The sequence below is a fragment of the Colias philodice genome, chromosome 26 (assembly GCF_061535455.1).
Source record: "Colias philodice isolate Cphi_HAF_F1 chromosome 26, ilColPhil1 Martin Lab GWU primary, whole genome shotgun sequence".
Lineage (NCBI taxonomy): Eukaryota > Metazoa > Arthropoda > Insecta > Lepidoptera > Pieridae > Colias > Colias philodice.
The window spans coordinates 2903158-2924077 of record NC_143111.1 but is presented as its reverse complement, the minus strand read 5'-3'; the positions used below and the strand labels follow the sequence as shown (position 1 = coordinate 2924077).

The window sequence follows — 20920 nt, the reverse complement described above, 5'->3', positions numbered from 1 at the left end:
TATTAATACATTCAATGAAGGAAAATGTTTCCTATTTCAACATCTCCACCACCAGTTGAAAACCAGCCTTTGTCAAACAAAAATTCGCTATAAATTCTCTTTCAGGCAGCTATAAAGTATCACCACAGGATCACTAGCATCACGTAAGCGACGCCTTTCAATTCTTAATGCTTTCCTCTTTCTTTCTTCTTCCGCAAATCCAAGTAAAAAAGCACGGGCCATACTTTATAAATTATATGGATACCTACGCTTCTATTGCTCAGTAAAAACCTTTTGGAAAAAAGAAAATGGCTATATATTTATACTTAAAAAATTATTATCTATCATAGTTGATAGTACATATTAACTCAATGTTATCTTTATATTTTTTGTTGATTATAGTATAGAAACACTTGAAATAAGACGTTAAATCATATACGTGCTATTCTTCCTATATTTTGTTCATATATTTTTAATATTTAACTTATCCGGATTATAGTGTCGATCACTGAGAATTTACAAAACACTGCTCAATACTAGTTCCTTTCACAGTAATATAGTGATCAACCTTTTGATGGTCACTTGGCTTACGGAATACCACTTTATAAACTATCGATACAAAAACACCTGTCAAATGTGTTACGGTGGCTTTCAAGTTGATTTGGTGCTCATGACGTCATTTCAGTTGATAACTAAAATAGCCAATACGAAAAACATGGTTTGACAAGAAATCGTTGAGCACCGTGCAAAGTTATCATCACTATGAAATGTCAAATGAGATACGCAATAGCCCTGCAGAATTGGATTTCTATAGAGTAAGTAAAAAGACACTCGTTTCCCTGATAAGAATTAATTTTAAATTATGTCATATTTTTTTAATACAATATACTACTTACTTAATTGAAAATTCACTGTATTTCAGCAAAACCAATCAGTAGTAGAACAAGAAATACGAAAGCTTATAACTGATAACCAAAAGCTCTCTCAACAAGTGGGGTCTCTTCTGAAGGAAAAACTAGAATGTACACAGCAATGCTATGACAACGATCTGAGTAGGGAAGTGGAAGAATTGAAAAGACAAGTAGCGCTACTTACTAAGGTAACTACTTACCTACTATTACTAAAATCGCGATAAAAATTAGTGTTATCGAACCTATGAGATAAGAAGATAAGAATGTTGTTAAACTTTATTAAGTTTTTTTTTGTAACGGTCTATTGATTTTAATTTAAATAATGCAGACCAGAATATTGAAGCATTTTTTTAGGTGTATATTTTCGATCGATTTCGATTCGATGCCATGATCAGAAAAAATGCGCGTCGTTGCAAGTTGCGCGCTACTAATTTTTGTACATTTTCCAATTAGGTATTTACGAATCATAAAAATATCTAGATGCGATCTTTTTTTTTTGTAAATGAGGAATGTAGATGAATTGTAGGTAGTTCTCAAAATTTTGTCTGTTGCTATGTTTAACTAGGAACGGGATTCTCTGCATGTATTATGGCAAACGTCTCAAAAAACCATAGAAGCATTGGACACAGAACTGAAGACATATCAACATTATGATAACCGATTGGGGAAGCAGGTAATAAATTCGTATCAGGTACTATTTAACTATTTTATTATATTTTTCGACCATAACTCAAGCACGCATTATTATTTGTAATAACGAAAATTGCATTTTAGAACATCAACGATGAAAATCGAGATTTGGAATTGAAATTAGAAACAGCACTAGCTGACTACGTTGAATTGGAATCAAATTACAAGAAAGTTAATTCGGAAAGAAATTTTCTTGAAACTGAATTAAAAAACAAAGAAAAAGAAATTAACACTTATAAAGATAAATATAGAACCTTAGAAAATACGTTAGCAGGTCAAAGCAAAACGCTAGAAGAGTTTAAAATAAATTCAATAGCTGAAAGGAAAAACAATGAGGATATAAGAAATCAACTTGCAACTTGTCAAAAAAATTGTATCGAACATGTGAAAAAGGAAGCAGAAGCGAAGTCAAAGGTATTCGTATTCTTTGGAAATAAATTTGATGAATATTTTGAATATCTATAAAAAAATTATATTCCTGCATACTTAGAAAATATGTTTTAGGTAGCTGAAGCTCTACAGCTTTTCGATACTGTAAACGTTCAAAAGAATGAAGCAATGAAAAAGGTGTCGGAATTAACAGGTATATTCAATATTACAAAATAAAAATAATTTCATTATTACCTAAAGGAGAGCATAGTAGTTAAAACAAATATTGTTTTTACAGAGGAACTTACAAAAGTAAAACAAACATTATCATCGGTAAAACGAGATGTGGAAATGAATTACAAAACAGAATTAGATGAAATCAAAGATAAGTATAACGAAAAAGTATCAGATATGTTGGAACATGTTAGGAATTTGGATACGGAGTTGGTTGAAAAAGGACTCTTACTGAATAAAGCTTTACGGTAAGTCCATAACTCCATAGTCCTTGAATGAATGAATGAATGAAAGCCTTTATTGCAAGAAATTTACAAGTAACAATAATTTATAGCTTAACTAGGTTTCTTCTGGGTATCTTGCTTGTCTTTCGACAAAAGCCTCCTCCAAACTCTTCCATGATTGCCTTTGAAGTGCTATTCTTCTCCAGGTCACTCCTCCTACAATTTCCTTTAAATCATCTTCCCATCTAATTTTTCATAGTCCTTACTATACACTAAACAACTAAAAAAATGACCATAAATATTCATCATTTATGTTTAAGAATTTAATGTTATTTTATAAGTTACTAGCAAACCTGGCGAACTCCGTTTCGCCACCAGAGACACCTTTTCTTTGCTATAAACCTCACGGAGCCCGAGACCTTTCCAACGAATGCAAACCGTGGAAATTGGTTCTTGCGTTCTGGAGTTATAGCGTGAGGAAGGAAAATCCGACTTATTTTTATATAGTAGATTGCCTTTTGATGATGGCCTACCGTTTATTCTCGCGTCTACCCGCTTAAAAAGCACAATAAAGCTCAACAAACAACAATTATTTTATTAAAATACATACTTTCATTTAAAGTATTTAACTACTTTCAAGGGAAATTAAAATACTCCAAGCAGCCAACGAAAACATCATAGAGCAACAGAATGAGAATGCCAAAACAATTGATCCAAAGCTGGCAGTGGCAGAGCAAAAACTTGACGCAGTTTTCCAAGAATTGGTAACAAAATTATATTGAGAACTGTTTACATTACATCAAACATCATAATAAATGATTACGAGACTATTTCCTAAAGTTTGCTCGTACTTTTGTCTAAAACCTACAAATAGAAATTAAAATATAACATCAGTCAGTGTCATTGATTGCGACTTTTACAATAGAGATTTAAGTTCCCGGGGAATACCCCTTCAACGAAGCATTTGGTCTTATAGCCAGTATACAAAATTTGATAAAAAAAAATTGGTTGTCTGTAAAGTCGGTTTACTGACGATAGTTGAACGTGACAACGTCCGATTGTGCTTCTTTGTCACTCGTTCCGCGCTCTCGCTTGCACTTCAAGCCTTACATGGAACGCCTCAGAGCGAGGTAACGCCGCATGAGTCATGTTTTTTCGTGCGTGCAGCCGGCTCTATCGAATACGTTATAGACGTTGTCACGTCAAGATAAAAATACTAAATTATGAAGGCTTACAATTTCTTTTAAGAAGGTACTTTAAAGATAAAGAAGGCTACTCTCCCAGCTCTCGATAATTTTCCCTTTTTTTCGCATTATCCGTTGCAGTTAAAAATGATTACCTATCTCATTTTAAAGGTAACTTCGGAGCGGCGGAATATACAGTTGGTTTGTGAAAAGCAAGGTTTAGCGATGGACATTCAAAGAATACAAGACGCGTACGCGAGGGAAACCAAACGAAGGGATTGGGAGGAGAAATTGTTGAAGACCCAATGTTCGGAACTAAAGTAATTGTTGTTCTTTTTGAGATACGATTTTAAAGATTCTTTATTGAAGAAGAATTTTTATTTTTTTTAGCATTTTAAAATAAATTTTATATATGTAGGTATATTAAAAAAAGCTTATACTACGCTTTTTAGCTGACTTACGGAATAGGAAACATCGCAACTGCAAAGTAAAAGGCGCGATCTCAACGATATTTTTTAAGTTGTCTTTAAATATTTTCAACTCATATTTTAGGCTACAAGTGGAACACCTACAAAAGTCTCTAAAAGAAACGCACGAGATGGTCAATAAGTTGCAAAATATGATGTCATCCCGAACGGAACTTAGCGAAAAGTATGATTACTTACAGCTACACAATATTTTTATACTAATGTATTTCTTTTTTCTATTTGTAACGTAATTTTGTCACAGGATGGTATCAACAAAAGAAGAAGAATTAATGGAATTAAATAAACATTTAGAGAATCAAATGGAACTTAACAAAAAGTAAGATGTTTCTTAGTTCAATATGATTGAAATCCCAAATGGCAGTGCAAGCGTTAAAACAAAATTGATTTCTTTTTTTTTTCATTTCAGATGGAGAGAGTCGTATGTGGACATGAATGAAAAACTAAAGAAAAAGTTAGAAGCTTTGTATAAAGAAAATAAAGATTTACGTGCACAACTAAACTTGCCCCACAGTAGCTCTACAGATAGTATTGTTAGTTGATGTTGATAAATATATTTTTAATCGGTTATATTTCTCTGTTATTCTATGTATCATGTAAACCATAGACAATAATCTTCAAATGATGCAGGTATGTACTGGGAAATGAAATATTATATAAAAAAAAGTATTACCATTACCAAAGTTCCTCACTAAATCTTGATTTATTTTACATAGCAACATTATTGTTACCATATTTAAAAAAATGTGCAATATTAGTAAAATAAAGATTACAGCATAACATATATTTTATTTACATTATAATTTCACATTTGACACAGAATAATTAAAAGAAATAAATTATACAATAATAAATGCACCGTAGAAAGTTATGAAGCGGCAACACAATCCGAAAACATGCTCGGAAACCAAAATAGGGGCTCCTTGGGGTCCTGTGTGTCGACCCATGCGAGACCTTCCTTCACCATGTGGTTAACAGCATTTTCTGCCCTGGTTTCATTCCAACTGTAAAATATTTCTATTAAGTATACCTATTGTTTCCCAATATTTTTTCAGCTTTTTTAAAATAACTATTGCAATTTATAAAGTCTTTCATTATAACCAGCTTACGACCTAGAACCATATCATATAATATTTTAAGCATTGTTATGTTTTACCTATTTGAAGGTGGAATTATTTGTCGACTCAGTTATGTGTTAAAAATTAAAATTTAATTAATTATGTACTAGCAATTAACACTAACTAGATCTTATGTATTTTTTGACGATTGTTCATTATCCGTTATTTAAGTCTTGTTTATGGTATGGTCTTTAGTCTTTCTTGCATGGTATGCAACAAAGACTTATTCTAATTAAAACAATTTCAAATAGTATGAAGTACTCAGAAACTAGAAAAACTTAAATATGTATTTGAAACATAAACTCACCCTAAATCATTAGTGAGCATGCTAATTGATATCCAAGCAGTGCCCAATGAGCTAGCTTTCTGCAGTACTAGTGTTTGGTCCAGATTGAGCTCTCCCGGTATTGACTGCACCAACCATTTACCCTTCCCTATTGATATCACTGTGAAGCTGAAATAATTGTATATTATTTACAGCCAAACAATAGTAAATGTGTTAAAATTCTCTCATATGTTTATAATCTGACTAGCTGTGCTCTGCGGTTTTACACACAGTGCTCCGCTCCTGTTGGTCTTAGTGAGATGATATATAGGCCTTCCTCGATAAATGGGCTAACACCGAAAGAATTTTTCAAATCGGACCAGTAGTTCCCGAGATTGGAGTGTTAACAAACAAACTCTTCAGCTTTATAATCTTATATATAAAATTCTCGTGTCACAATGTTAGTCTGCATACTCCTCCGAAACGGGTGGACCGATTCTCATGAAATTTTCTGTGCATATCGGGTAAGTCTGAGAATCGGCCAACATCTATTTTTCATATGTACCACGGGCGAAGCCGGGGCGGACCGCTAGTCTTATATATAAAATTCTCGTGTCACAATGTTAGTCTGCATACTTCCTCCGAAACGGGTGGACCGATTCTCATGAAATTTTCTGTGCATATCGGGTAAGTCTGAGAATCGGCCAACATCTATTTTTCATATGTACCACGGGCGAAGCCGGGACGGGCCGCTAGTATTAGTATAGATTTGTTTTATCAAAGTAATTGCAATGCATTAGTTCTTCTATATATTTTCAAGGAAATTTAATTTTAGAAATAAAATGATAAAAAAAGCAAGTGAAGCAAAGTTTTACACTTGTATAAAGTAAATAATTTATTACTGACGGATATTACTAAAGTCTCATTCATCTCTTTCATCTCTTCAAAAACCAATTGTTAAACAATTTAAATAAAGACTTTTCATATGTACCCATTGCCAAATATCTTAAGCTTCTTAACAGCAGCCAACAGATCCTCGTTAGTTATATCCTGAAGTTTCTTTGCCTTTCCCCGTGATGCAATCAGTCTGGTTCTCAGTTCCTCCAATGTAATTAGACCACCGTTCTTGTAATTGGTTGCTAAACACACTTCAACAATTTGCACTCCAAGTTCATAATAGAAGTCACCAATACCTAATAATAACAAATATTTTGTTGAATTATTATATTAGAATCTTTGACATCAAAATTATTTAGTTATAATAAAAAAATGGTTCTCCTTGCTGTAACAACATAAAACAGCTCCAAACAAGTTAAATGTTAATCAAAACTACTGTGACATCTCTTTAAATAGTATAGTAGCATCAATAATTGTGGTAAACACACCTAGCACAGACCAAAAGCCTTTTCCAGATGCTAAAGGATCTACACCTATAGCAGCGCACATTTCTTGAAACTGCCGTCTGAATTGCGCATTTTTCTTTATTTCGTTCTTGTGCTTCGTTGCAAACTCCTCAAGATTCTCCCTAAAGACTTCCAACTGCTTTTGCATTTGCAAAAATTGGTTTTCTTGTATCTCCGTGCCTTTTTCCCTGTATTTTTCACGTTCCAATTGTTGCTTATGTATAGCACCAACACCTGCTCGCCGACGCATGTTTGCAGTTAAAATGAAATCTATTGACTGAATGATACAATCTTAGAGATACAATTGATTATGAAAATTGTTTTGAGATTTGATTTGGAAAAATTTAGATAGTAAACAAATAAAATAACGCCATTGACAATCAGCTGATTTGATTTATAGACTGACATATTATAACTTCACGTTGACAGTCAGGTAGCGTTAAAAATTAGCTAAGACAGTGCGCGCACGAGCAACTTTGTCTCCGCAACTATTTTGTCTCTCCACCCATGGGCTAGTATGAAAGTGCGCGCACCACAGAATACCTTTTTATATACTGGCGCGCACGTAGCGACGCAACTCCCCATACAAATTGATGGGAGAGACAAAATAGTTGCGGAGACAAAGTTGCTCGTGCGCGCTAGCTCTAAAAAGTTATAAAAATTGCCTACATATATAAAATACTTAGTCATTAATATACGTACATAAAAATTTGTCATTTTTGCAATAAATGGTAAAAAGAGTTTAAAGGTGTAGATATGTACTTCGTCTACAACTTTGTTGTACCACCGACACTAGCGCTAGTGTGGTGGGTTTTTTAAATCTTCAGCCACCCCACAGCCATTATGGAGCTCATAGCTGGAGACAAAAAAATACTAGGGTCTAGGCTAGGTATGGCTGGAGATAAGCTTGAGATCGAAATTTTCAACTGGAGAAGTTGAAACAATAACTTCGTTATCATCTATGATACACTAAGGATAACACTAAAGCTTTGATGCTAGTTGCTACGCTTAACCTATTATTCAAAATTAAAATAAAAGCGATGAGGAATATTAAAAAAAACTTTGATTTAAAGATAAATTCAATAAGTGGATAGTTTATTTATACATATCATGTTATAATATGTTTTGCCTATAAGGTATAATCACGAAGAATGTTATTGCGTCCCTTAAAAATTACGTAGTTGTAGATTATTGTGTTATTACCGAAGCGATTTATAAGAAAATGCTAAAAAGCTGTTTTTTATTCGAGTTCATAATAATATGAAATGATCTACATCAAAAAACAAACAGCAAATGAATATTTTACAAAAAAAATTACAATATTTCATTTAAAACCTTCAAACAATAAAAACTGAATACGCGAGGCAAAGAAAAGAAAAAAGAAAGAACATCAATTTGTTACTGAAAGCGTTATCAGTATATTAAATAAAAGTAAAACAATAAAAAGAGACAATCATCCCTGGTGGGGATCGAACCCACGACCTTTGGATTAGAAGTCCAACGCGCTATCCTCTGCGCCACAGGGACTGTTGAAGTGAAGAGTAAAATTACGCAACACTTTTGTACGATCGTTCGACTGATATAATATATTGAAAATTATAGGTATAGATCTTATTGAATTACATTAAAAAGTCTCACTATTAAATAGTGCATAAATTAAACTAATATGAAATATAAAGTGTAATTAATTAGGTGCTGATATTTTTTGATAAAAGTAATTAGAAAAGCAAAAAAAAATTGCCACTGTCAATAGCAACCGGAAACGTCAACAAACAAATTGTTTGGGAAGTTTGAAAATTTTAGTGCTTCCAAATAAAAATTAATTTTCGTGAATAATGTAAAAAAGGTTGCAAAAATTAATCAAATTATTATGGAATTTGTTGAGACAGAAGAAAATGATTCGCTTCAAATAAATGCTGATGTACAATGTGAAGAATCCACGGAAAACTTTCAAAAGTTTATTTTTGAATTGTTTGAGAAAAATGGAATTTTAAATGATTTGCGCGCGTATCTGCGAGGCCATATCGTTACGATGTTAAAAAGTACGAATAGTGGTACGTTTTCATTGTTCACATCACTTAATACTGCCTACTCTTGAATTTTGTACTCAATAATTAAACAATATAAGTTAAACAATAAATTATTGGGATTTCAGGGGAGCCAACTCCATGCCAGAAGCATTTCACCCAACGCTTAGAGCCTACATTTCAAGCATTAAACATCTTAATCACAGAATATTTACTCAGACTGGTAAGAAATATTCAGGTTCCTTTGTAGAAATTTGTTAATAGCTTTTTCCAATTCATATCATTATTTGAAGCAATTGCACAATGTCATTAACGAGATGTTCAATAGCATAGAAAACCAGTTATGTTTATCCTCATTTACTCATTGTAGGTGCTATGTGTTGGATTTACCCTTACATCATATTATACTTATTTAAAAATAAGCAATAAAAATATAGTAGTTAGGTACTTATACTAATTTAAAAATACTAATTTGAGAACATTACCTTTAATTATTACAGGAGTTCAACTATACATTGTCTGTTTTTATTTCTGAGATACCATTGGCGAACATGCTGTTTGAGTTTGCCAAAACAGTCATAAAAACAGCGGATATTAGTGATATAAGCCAAGTATATTTTAGAGATAATGATGTGTGGTCTATATTGAACTGTTTGGGTTTGTATAATTTTCTAATAAATGATTTTCATTATAAACACTAAGCAATGTGATCAGTAGTCCATGATCAAATTAATTTTATGCAAGAGGTGTACTGAGTACTAGTCGCTCACCTTGGCACAAAAATAAAGCTGCTTTCTTCCAATGAAACCAATTTCAATATCCATTTAAAGTTTTTAAAGTTTGCCTATCACAAACAGATATATGTACATAAAATAATCTTTGTAATATAAGTGTACCGATAAATAATAATAATATGGAAGGGCTTACAAATTCCAAGAAATTTTTGATTATATTAAAATACTAGCGGTCCGCCCCGGCTTCGCTCGTGGTACCTACATGTTTAAACTATCCTATCTCTCAAGTTGGATCGAACTGCACATGGTGTGCGAATTTTATTATAATCGGTTCAGTGGTTTAGGAGTCCATTGAGGACAAACATTGTGACACGAGATTTATATATATTAAGATGTACTTCTATAAATATTGGAAACAAAATACTATTTTATATTTAACAAAAATAATGCAATTAAATAAGATTGTAGGTATTTCCTCAAGTTTGATAATTACATTTTTTTATTTTCATTTACAGGTATTAAATGTGATTCAGAACATGCATGTAAAATTGTTGACATGTACACATCAGACGAGAAATTGCCCTTGCTATTGTGTATTATGAAGTGTGTGCCATTGTATAAGAAAGAGTCTGTGTGCTTGGATAATGGTAATATAATCATATTTTATTTCTATTAGTAACTACCAATAAAATTAAAAATATGCAAATTTATATTTAGATATAAATGTTTTTAGTGTTGGTCTCTTTGTGGGTGGATCTGAAAATAGGTTGACTTTTTATTCTATCCCTCAAAGAGATGTAGGTGTTCTGGCAGAATAATGATTATCTTGTCAGCTAGTTTCATAAATATTAAATAATTCTCTTGTATTTTATTAATTTTTGTATGCATTTATCATTGAACTTAGTAGAAGCATGTTTAAATCATGTTTGGTTTTCCAGAGATTACCCATATAGTAATTCTAGCTATTGAATCTTTATAAAAAAAAAAATTGGAAAATTATGTGTACTTGTTTATTCCGATTGCCTTACAAACTTGTTCAAAGGAAAACTTATTATTACAGCGACTTCAGAAGATTATATAACAAGCGACAGAAGCACAGATACAATGGAGGGTAGTTGTAAAAAACATACAGAAAGGCGTTCACGCAAATGTCGACACTATACCGTGTGTAACACGTGCCAAAGTCGCGAGATTCGCTTGAAAGAGAGATATAGTAGAAAGAAGACGCAATTACTTCAGGTTAGTAGTAACTAACTAACTAGTAAGCTTTTAGGGTTGGCACATTCGTGACGAAATTTAGGGTTGCGACTTCAGATAATATTGATGAATGTATATTTTTAAACTTAACGTGACGAAACTGCTTAACATATTTAGATTAAATTTGAACTGATTGTGTGACAAATATCTAGAATGTAAAATAATTATTATAAACTTTACAATGTTTGTCTGAAGTTATTTTATCACTACATAGTATAAAACAAAGTCGCTTTCTCTGTCCCTATGTCCCTTTGTATGCTTAAATCTAACTACGCAACGGATTTTGATGCGGTTTTTTTAAATAGATTTAAGAGGAAGGTTTTAGTATATAATTTATTAGGTTTTAGACAAAGCAGGCGAAGCCGCGGGCGGTAAGCTAGTTTATCTATACAAAGAAAAGTGAAATATATAATTTGAGAAAAAATATTCTTAGTCTTTGATGTTGTTGCTTATTTCAGAGCACACAAAAATCTACAAATTCTCTTGATGTGGGGGCTTTTATGAGAAATGTTTCTGTTGTTGAAAAAGGAATCATAGATGAGGTCCTTTCTTATTGTTTCTTATATTTGAAGGCTGATTTTTCAATCCTTGGTTAAAACTTATTCGTCGAATAATGTATAAAACTACCATTTTAAAAACGTATTCTAATTGCCCGTATTTGACAGTTTACGTGACTTTTAATATCATCATGTAATACTTTATTGGACGGTTAAGTTTTATCCAAGCATCGAAAGATCGGCCCTAAGTATTATTTTATTTTGAATGAATGTTTTATGTAATGCTATAACATAATTAATTTATGGAATATTATCTATATGTATATGTATAGTAATACAAATGATTTTTTTCTGAATTCATCATCGTTTTAATGAACTAGATGTTCCAGCAAATAAAATCAGTATATGAGATGGAGGTAGAAATGGTTAAAGCTGAGGAAGAAAATAAAATTAGGAAATCCGCCGCAAACCATGCGATACAGTTGCAGAAACAAAGGGAAGAGGTACATGCATTATACGCGTGTTACGGCATCATGCTTCGTAAAATTAAAAATTCAAAATCACGCAGCATAAAATAATATAACTTTATAATTACTTTTAAGTCAATTGAATTGTAAAAAATGTAGACCATCAATAATATTATTTTTCAGCTAGAAGAAGCGTTCAAGGAACGTGAAAAGGAATTACAAAGGAACATAGAGGAAAAAAAGAAGTTCCTCTGGGGTTTAGCGAAATCGCTGAGACAGCAACACGAACACATGAACAAGGCGATGGAAGATGTTAGGAGTGAAACGGAACGACTTACTGTTAAGGTAAGGGAATATAATTGATTTTTGGTCCTTCGAGCCGGATTTTAACTAAAAATACACATTTCAGAACTTAAGAACACTACTTTTACAAAGGTTATGTATTTTTGGTCCTTCGAGCCGGATTTCAACTTAATATAGAAATCTTTAGAGCACTATTTTTTACGAATTTATATACGAAAATTTCTGTTAGATTTCAAAATACTTCGTAAAACTTTCATTCAAATTTATCATAGAATATTTTGGTCTACTGTATCTTAATTTATTTGCAGTGCATATCTACAAATTAATATAGATAAATCTGTACATCAGTACAGAAGAAGATGAATGCTTGTATTCATATTTCGAATTTATTAGTAACTTAATTTCATCTTGTCTTAGTGTCAGATTATTGTACATTTGTTATCAATTTACAGGAAAATAATCTCAAGGCACAAATACAAGAAGCAGAGGAGTTATTAAGAAAACGCGGTGAAGAGATGCGGGAACAAATCTCAAGCGAATTGCAAATATTGGACCAACATTTGCTAACTATGAAACGCGAGAGAGATTGCATTAATACCGAACGAAAGGAATTGGAAAAACTTCGAAGTAATAAAGAAATTAATAATAATAATAAAATCGAAGAAATAGATGTGAAAAAACATTATGATATTTTAAAAGAGGAATTGCAAGATTTAAAACGGTATTTACAAACGGCCAACGTTGGGCCAAATGTTGGACCAATTGTTGGCCCAAATGTTGGTAAGATGGTTGAAAAGGAAACAACTACGGATGGCTTTGTGAATAATTTAATGAATAATGAACATGTTGTGATGAATAATGATAGAGTGGTGAATACTAAAGTGAACAATGATTTGAGTAAACAGAAAAATGTTAATTTTGATATGGTAAGTTTTGTTGTACATAAATGAGAAACTCGTCATCTTAAAAAATAAATTTTCGTTGACAATTTATTAGTCTTATAATATCTTAATACAAAATTATACAATTATAAAGTATGTTGAATTTATTAAGGAAACGCGGTGTAAATATAAATATATTTAAAGAGATGCAGGATGTTACTAATTAATATCAGAAGATTTTTGTTTGAATAAAAAAAATTATTATTTACAGTCTAATGAAGGCATTTACAAGGACTCGCAACGCAATAGTAGAACCTCTATACCAAGTGACGGTTATGAAAGTGACCGTGACCGTGACGTATATGACCGTGAACGACACACTTATGACCGTGGCCGTGACTTATATGGCCGTGAACACGTTTGTGACCATGATCGCGTTTGTGACCATGATCGCGTTTGTGACCACGAGCGGAGTAATTATGGACTCCCGTATTCAGAAATACAGCGATTGAGGAATGAAAACGAAAGATTGAGTATATTGGCTCGACAGGTACATAGAATTGTTTGAAAAGCATATAATTTTAATTTATTTATGTTTCAATTTTTATAGCATAATCCGTTATAACTCTTTTTCTTGTATTTGACTCTTTTAAAATTTTTATTTTCGATAAATCCCTGTTATGATGCAAAAAGATGTTTTAAATATTTCATGGATGAATATTTTTTTATATATCAAACAGCAAAGTGATCACATCGCGTCGTTATCCAATGAAAGGTCGCGGCTTCAATCCGAGTTGTTGCTCACGAGACCGCAAACCGCACCCACTTTGATGCAGCCGTTCACGGTCACCAGGTAGCTTAGAATTAATCATATTTATAATTAACATTTATAATTATATTTATAATTAACATGAATAGATAATTACAAATTGGGCGAAGATTAGCTGTTTCTTATAAAATAAATTTTATATTTGTGATTTTTTTTTGTTAATGAAATTATTATGTTGCCTCAAGCGTTTTTATTAATTACTAGATTTCCGCTCGCGGCTTCGCCCGCGTTTTCAAAGGAAAACGCGCATAGTTCCTAATACACAAGAATTTTATAGTTATATTATGCAAGATAGCTTTCGCCCGTGGCTTTGCCTGTGTTAACTAAAACTTAGCAAATTATTTCCAATTGTAGCGACACCTCATGAAATGTTTTCGCTACAGAGCTATATATACAACTTTCCGACATCATCCATTGGGGCCTTAACGGCCGGCCAGTCAAGTTGACTGGTCGAGGATCCTCCCTTTTTCGATGGAGGAATTCCACCTTCCTTCCTCCACAGTGGTGACCCCTGACAGTTCACAACTCCTTCTGTCCATCCATGATGTCCATGCCCACCTATCCCTTCCCCGCCTACGATCACCGCCCGCCAGCCAGCGCACTCGGCTTCAAATGGAGTCCTGTCCACTACCATGTGCGATCGCACATGCTTGGTCAGCTCCACAGCCATCCTCACTGCACACTCCGACTCACTGGAGCATTACACGCAGCATCACCGCACTCAGTTCCGACTCACTGTGAACTAGCGGCTTCCTGTTCCGACTCACTGGAACATACCTGGCACTGGCAAGGCAACTCGTACTAAAACCTCCGGTCTCGGAGGGGAGTCCTGTAGCGACTCGGCCAGTCAAGTTGACTGGTCGAGGATCCTCCCTTTTTCGATGGAGGAATTCCACCTTCCTTCCTCCACACCAATATACAATTCAAACTCAAACTCAAACTCAAAATTATCTCTTGAACCACTCTCATTATAAAAAAAGCGATAAAATCCGTTTAGTAGTTGTAAAGAAGAATACAGATATACAGTGGAAAGCGGCTTTATGTAATTATTTTGCCTTATATTTCAGATTAAACGCAACCGCAAGTAACGGTCTAATAAGTACAGTGGGTGGGGGTGAACAATTAAATGTGTTGGACGCGAGGCCGCGGGTTCGACTCCCCACGGACGTAATGCCGTTCATTGGGGTGCTAACGGACAGACATACGGATAACCGACGGTGAGATATGGTTATTTATAATGAATCTATACTAATATTATAAAGCTGAAGAGTTTGTTTGTTTGAACGTGATAATCTCAGGAACTACTGGTCCGATTTGAAAAATTCTTTCGGTGTTAGATAGCCCATTTATCGAAGAAGGCTATATTAATTATAGTATATATCATCACGCTGACCAACAGGAGCGGTGCAACGCGGGTGAAACTGCAGAGCACAGCTAGTTATTTAAATAAATATAAACGTGAAAATGTTCTATCAATCCTAGAGGAAAAGTGCTTAAAATACTGATGACAGCAAATTTTGTTGAAAATAAACATTCTTTATTATTTTAAACAGAAATAAAACTGCGTTTGAAGTTACTTGCTAACAAAATAAACGCACTTATAGTTTCAAGTAATTCTCTTCCAGTATCCATACAAAATATCCACATATGCAATAATCTCCAACTACCCGCATTTCAGGCACATATTGAACCAATGTCGCTCGCTGCGGCGACGAGTTGCACCACAAGTTGCCACCAGTTCGAGAACTGTTGCCCGAGATAATACCACAATACATAATGGTATTCAATATATTGTACTAATACTAGCTTTCCCGGCAAACGTTGTTCTGCCTTACTTTTACACTTAGGGCCGATTTTTCAATGCTTGGATAAAACTTATTCGTCGAATAATGTATAAAACTACCATTTTTAAAACGTATTCTAATTGCCCGTATTTGACAGTTTACGTGACATTTTAATATGATCGTGTAATACTTTATTGGACGGATAAGTTTTATCCAAGCATTGAAAAATCGGCCCTTAGGGGTATGAAAAATATATGTTTCGATTCCCAGATCTGGGTAGATCACATAAATTTTCATGAGAATCGGTAAAGCCGCTTGGGAGGAGTAAAAAACCTTACCTTCAAACACGGCGACACGAGAATTTTATAATATCTACGCTAATCTACACTAATATTATAAAGAGGAATAGGCTCATAAACTACTGGACCGATTTTGATGAAATTTGGCACAGACAATCTTTAGACCCTGAGAAAGAACATAGGCTACTTTTATTGCGAAATATGTACAACGGGCGAAGCCGGGGCGGACCGCTAGTATTATATATATTAGATAAAATTCTAAGAAATTGACAAATTAAAAATCTCTTTATAATCACAAACGATGTGCGATCGACATGCATTTGTACCGATACAAACGCGTGTATAAAGTGCGTCTGTTCTGATACAAGGGCGCGTATAAATTGCGCTTGTACTGATATAAATTATCATAATATTATAATGTTGTTTTCCTTTTAGTTGAAACCAGTGAAGTTTTCAATGGAAATGTTTCGATGCCCCAGGAAGAAGTCATTGAAGATAAATTGACACATACTCGGTAAATGCCAAATAACATATTTTTACATCCTTTAATTGAGGTGAGGAGGGAAGCTCTTGAGTAAAATACTTATTGTAATAAATACATATTCTTGTTGTATTAGGTCCAAGCAGCTAAGATTTCTTGAATTTATTATGTAGTTTAATAATTTTACATATTTACTCTTCAATTGAATTAAAAATATATATTTTTATTTACCATTTCCATTGCAGTGAAGCATCGCAGAAACAAACATTCGAAGCGACTAAACAGAGAGAGAAAAGTCCTAAATCAATGCTTAGAGAGGCGAAGGAGAAATTACGAAAGTGAGTACATAATATTATAATTTAATTATTTACGAATTTCACTCATGCATTAAATGGAAATTTCATGATTTTTCCAATGGATATAGAAATACCCTTCGATGTATAAATCATCACTACATAGTATAAAACAAAGTCGCTTTCTCTGTCCCTATTTCCCTTTGTATGCTTAAATCTTTAAAACTACGCAACGGATTTTGATGCGGTTTTTTAGATAGAGTGATTCAATAGAAAGGTTTTAGTATATAATTTATTAGGTTTGAGACAAAACGGGCGAAGCCGCGGGCGGTAAGCTAGTTGGTAATATTTTAAAAATTTATAGCATGGAAAAACTTCGATTATAATGAAAGATTTGAATTCGCTTTATTCTCATTACGATATTTGTGCAGTGGCAACACGTTAGAAGGATAGGTCGATTTTTCTAATCTTTACTATTTTCAATTATTCAGAAAAAATTATTTCATGTATTTCGGAATCGATAATAAAACTAAATTATAAATCATTAAATAAATGCTTACAACAAAATCACTCACGCATGCACACTCACGCACACATAGGTACACACAAGCGCACACACACATACTCACACTTTCACACACTGTCCATCGGCCCAAATCATATGCTTTTATTTTTTATTCTTTTACTTTGTATTCTTTCATCATAAGTTTCTAAAATTTATTTTGTTAACTTGCCAAATATAATGTAATATGATAATTACCTAGTTCAGAAGGCAGATCAATATTGTAATGTTATATTTGAAGGTGCTAATAAATTTTATTTTATTTTATTGTTAACTTCCAGCAAAAGCAGCATAAAAGAACCGACCCCACTAATTCGCGAGAAAAGCCCCAACACTACACTCCGCGAGGCCAAACTGCGGCTGCGCAAGTTGGAGATCGAAGCGGAAGCGGTCGAAAGATCCTACCAGCACTTCCGGAAACAGATGGATCTCAGGGGGGATAAGGAGTTGGGTGGGTTAAAGTCTTTAAAATAAAACTAAAAAAGGTTGTTGTTAAAGGATAATGCCAGATTTAGTATGGAAAGTGGCATAATTTTAATTTTCAGAGCCGCCATCGACGAATATTTGCTTTTGTAAACAAAATAGTGTAATAAACTAAACTTACTATGCCATGTATACCTCTAGTCTGAACTGTCAGTTTCCATTTTCAATTTGCCATTTTCTGTCATATGCTTTTTGAGAGTAGACCATTGATGTACAATATACAAATAGAAACATAGTTACGAATAAAAATGTCCGAAGAAAAACTCTGCCTACGCGTATTGGGCAGAGTTTTTTTAATGAGCTAATTTCAATTTAACATCTCCGCTCGAACATTTAATAGATTATTATAAGTTTATTTGTTTATAGTCTACGTCAATGGAGCAGACATTACATAAAGCGAAATAATATCAATACATATTTAGATTTAGTTTTGTTTTTGAATGGTATGCCATTACAACACAGAAAGAGATTTAATTTTTTGTGCACAATATCATGATGCGATATACAAATACTATGTTTATTTGCTTACAGGTTTAAAGCGCAGCAAATCTCTACAGAAGCTTGAAAACTCGTACAACATTGATGGCGCCAAGGTTAAACCAAAAGAACACAAAGATTTAATTCAACAAAACTTCGACAAATATCTAAATGAATATCAAACTAAATTCCACATCCCACCGTTCAAGAATAAAAATGCTATGTCAGAAATGATAAAACCAATTCCAGTAGCTTACTCTGAGGTTGATGACAATAAAACTCGAGCAAGCGTTGATTTTCTCGAAACTCCATTATCCGAATTTAGGAAATTATATCATACAGAAAAACAAAGGCGTAAAAACATAAAAACTACAACTCCCATACATTTTCCTGATAAAGATGTTTCTAATGAACCCATAGTAGAAGAAAATATTGTACATATTGATAAAAAAGAGATTAAGAAAAACGAAGAATTCAAAATATTACAAGATAATTTGAACAAAATGTACAGTTTAGATAGTCCCAATATGGTTAGTCCAGTTATACCTGTGATAAGTCCCAAACCAAAGGAAGAAGTTAATATAATAGAAAATAATCAAGAAATAGTAAAAAAAGATGCAGAAAATGATGAAAATCGTCTTCGAGTTAACATTGAAAATGTCCATGAAACTAAAAACATTCCTATTGCTGAAAAAGATCAAACACTATTAGTAGTTGTAGAAAGTTCGATAGATACTAAAGAAATTTCGGAACCAGGAATCGACGAACAAAATGAAATATCCACACAAATGACGATTATAGTGAGTCCAAAAGACAAAACAGAGAATAAAACAACAAATTCTGAAATAGAGAAATTAACGAATAACGATGTTTTGGACTCAATATTTAAAGCTAATGATAATAAAGATGTTTCCAGTGTGGATATGCAATTGGAATTATCTAAAATAGATTCTCCAGGAGACAAAGGGAATGAAGAATATCCCGATGATTTTTCAGCAGATGTTGATAATTACAACAGTCGTTCAGATTATGAGCAAAATTCTCCGATATCATTAGCTAAAGACTCTGACGAAAACTTTTGGGAATCCTAAATTTATTTGTTAATTTGTTGTTAATAAATGATTTATTTATTTCTGGTTATATGTCGTTTTCTTTCTTTACCTTACACTCATTTTTATATACTCATTTAACTACTTTATTGATACGTTTCCATATAGCTGCTTTGGTTATTAAATATTACTGAACCGATGTTAATTTGCTTATCAAAAGCCTCCAAGATCTGTAATGAACAAACGAGGAGCTAAGTATGAAAAACAAACGATTAAAAAAACTAAATCGTTTTAGTATAACATAATAAAGGAAATAAACAGTAAAAGCGCCATATATGAGTATTTTTGGAGTGATACGTATCATAATACAATAATAATTATCTTTTCAATTGATCGATGTTCATAGAATGACGACGACGATGATGATGACGACGCGGTTGGCGCAGTGGTAAAGTAACTGCCTACTGAGCCGACGGTCCCGGGTTCGATCCCCGGTCAGGGCAAATATTTGTGTGATGAACTCAATTATTTGTTCTTGGGTCTGGGTGTTATTATCTATATATGTATTTATTAAATATTATATTTATCGTCGCCTAGTACCCACAACACAAGCCTTGAGCTTACTGTGGGACTAGGTCGATTTGTGTAATAATGTCCTATAATATTTATTTATTTATTATTTATAGAATCAAATTCGAATGGAATTTGCCGGCCTTCCGCCTCTGAAATTCACAAGTGTAGTTTGCGCACTTATCTACATCGAAACTATACCTTAACGAAATTCAGTAGGTACGAGTACCTATATTAACACGCTTTTTTATTAGTTTCACCTGTATCACAATAACTACTGCCTGACACCTTAATTGAATTACCATCAAATGAACATAGAGCTAGAGCATTCTTTCGTGATCTCGAAAATTCCTATTCAGTGTTGTTCAAACGATGTTCAGTAATAGAACCTGTGATTAGAACATTGCATAAAATCTTTTCGAACGCACTTAGAACAACGAAATAAGGCTCTACCCCTGTTTACAAGAATTTCACATAGTGGGGTTAGAATGAAAATTCACTCGTTTGATTTAAATATGTACCGTATACGCTACACCGTGTCGCGCCCGGGTTCTGCCCCGTCCAGGCGTGATCAAACATTATCGTATACTTTTTGTCTGTTTTTGGCTCGGCCTCGGACGGGTCACACGCCACGGTGTTTATATCTCTATGGATATTGTTATAATTGTTTCCCGTCCCCGGTTCTTTGTAGCGTTGATCATGCTCTAACCTCGATTATGAGTCAATTGAAACAGACAGATTTAATTCAAACTTTATGTTTTTAGCAAAGATCGGTGTAAATAAATTAATTTCATGGGATTGGGTTTTTTTAGTTCTTGTATCATCATTTTACTAGTATAGTGTTATATTATTTTATCTGTGATAATATATTATAATTTTTTGATTCATATGTTCAAGATAAAAGAATTGAATGGTTTTGGTGGTTTCGAAGAATACCATATCCTTTTTACATAATAATTAATTGTTTGCTTTAAAATTAATTTGTTTGCCAATATATGCTATATGGTGGTTATTCCATACCCCCAAACACATTGGTCGTGCCAATATCGATATATTATTTCCATT

General features: G+C 33.1%; 3 protein-coding genes, 1 long non-coding RNA gene and 1 other non-coding gene across 9 annotated transcripts in view; 2 read left to right on the top strand and 3 right to left on the bottom strand.

Moving 5' to 3' along the window:
• LOC149476791 (uncharacterized) overlaps positions 1–20920 on the bottom strand; it is a 465754-nt gene that overhangs the window by 772 nt on the left and 444062 nt on the right. The window contains exon 2 of the long non-coding RNA XR_016317720.1: positions 1–133. This is a non-coding gene — a long non-coding RNA (uncharacterized LOC149476791). The remainder of the gene's footprint in view (positions 134–20920) is intronic.
• On the top strand, positions 747–4729 carry LOC149476813 (uncharacterized). Its single transcript, XM_089711582.1, has 11 exons — positions 747–794; positions 902–1078; positions 1456–1563; positions 1665–1994; positions 2085–2163; positions 2248–2431; positions 3048–3171; positions 3763–3911; positions 4144–4242; positions 4321–4395; positions 4486–4729. Exons 1-11 carry the CDS (start codon positions 747–749, stop codon positions 4616–4618), a joined length of 1506 nt encoding a protein of 501 aa, XP_089567708.1. The 3' UTR covers positions 4619–4729.
• Positions 4850–7252, bottom strand: lsn (vacuolar-sorting protein SNF8). The gene is made up of 4 exons (XM_089711246.1): positions 6845–7252; positions 6451–6652; positions 5502–5648; positions 4850–5080 (listed from the first exon to the last, which is right to left on the bottom strand). Exons 1-4 carry the CDS (start codon positions 7110–7112, stop codon positions 4945–4947), a joined length of 753 nt encoding a protein of 250 aa, XP_089567372.1. The 5' UTR covers positions 7113–7252; the 3' UTR covers positions 4850–4944.
• On the bottom strand, positions 8317–8389 carry TRNAR-UCU (transfer RNA arginine (anticodon UCU)). The gene has a single exon. It is a non-coding gene; the product is annotated as a tRNA-Arg (tRNA).
• Positions 8603–19367, top strand: LOC149476810 (uncharacterized). Of its 5 annotated transcripts, none has more exons than XM_089711297.1 (17): positions 8603–8904; positions 9018–9112; positions 9390–9546; positions 10139–10270; positions 10684–10862; positions 11339–11422; positions 11758–11880; positions 12028–12189; positions 12600–13073; positions 13300–13578; positions 13769–13881; positions 14925–15074; positions 15536–15636; positions 16376–16454; positions 16667–16759; positions 17558–17727; positions 18291–19367. In XM_089711297.1, the coding sequence occupies exons 1-17, from the start codon at positions 8733–8735 to the stop codon at positions 19325–19327; spliced, it is 3600 nt and encodes a 1199-aa protein (XP_089567423.1). In that variant the 5' UTR covers positions 8603–8732; the 3' UTR covers positions 19328–19367. The 5 variants fall into 5 exon arrangements, with proteins under 5 accessions (XP_089567423.1, XP_089567422.1, XP_089567424.1 ...); XM_089711296.1 differs by having other exon boundaries at positions 8603–8916; XM_089711298.1 differs by having other exon boundaries at positions 8603–8916; positions 12600–13082; positions 13321–13578.

Coding starts and splice junctions, on each gene's coding strand:
- lsn (XM_089711246.1), bottom strand. CDS start 7,112: ATGCGTCGGCGAGCAGGTGTTGGTGCTATACATAAGCAACAATTGGAA. Junction 5,649..6,450: donor CTTAAGATATTTGGCAATGG/GTACATATGAAA, acceptor CAATTATTTCAG/CTTCACAGTGATATCAATAG. Junction 5,081..5,501: donor ATGCTCACTAATGATTTAGG/GTGAGTTTATGT, acceptor AATATTTTACAG/TTGGAATGAAACCAGGGCAG.
- LOC149476810 (XM_089711296.1), top strand. CDS start 8,733: ATGGAATTTGTTGAGACAGAAGAAAATGATTCGCTTCAAATAAATGCT. Junction 15,637..16,375: donor TAATACCACAATACATAATG/GTATTCAATATA, acceptor TTTTCCTTTTAG/TTGAAACCAGTGAAGTTTTC. Junction 17,728..18,290: donor CAGGGGGGATAAGGAGTTGG/GTGGGTTAAAGT, acceptor ATTTGCTTACAG/GTTTAAAGCGCAGCAAATCT.
- LOC149476813 (XM_089711582.1), top strand. CDS start 747: ATGTCAAATGAGATACGCAATAGCCCTGCAGAATTGGATTTCTATAGA. Junction 1,079..1,455: donor AAGTAGCGCTACTTACTAAG/GTAACTACTTAC, acceptor ATGTTTAACTAG/GAACGGGATTCTCTGCATGT. Junction 3,172..3,762: donor ACGCAGTTTTCCAAGAATTG/GTAACAAAATTA, acceptor CTCATTTTAAAG/GTAACTTCGGAGCGGCGGAA.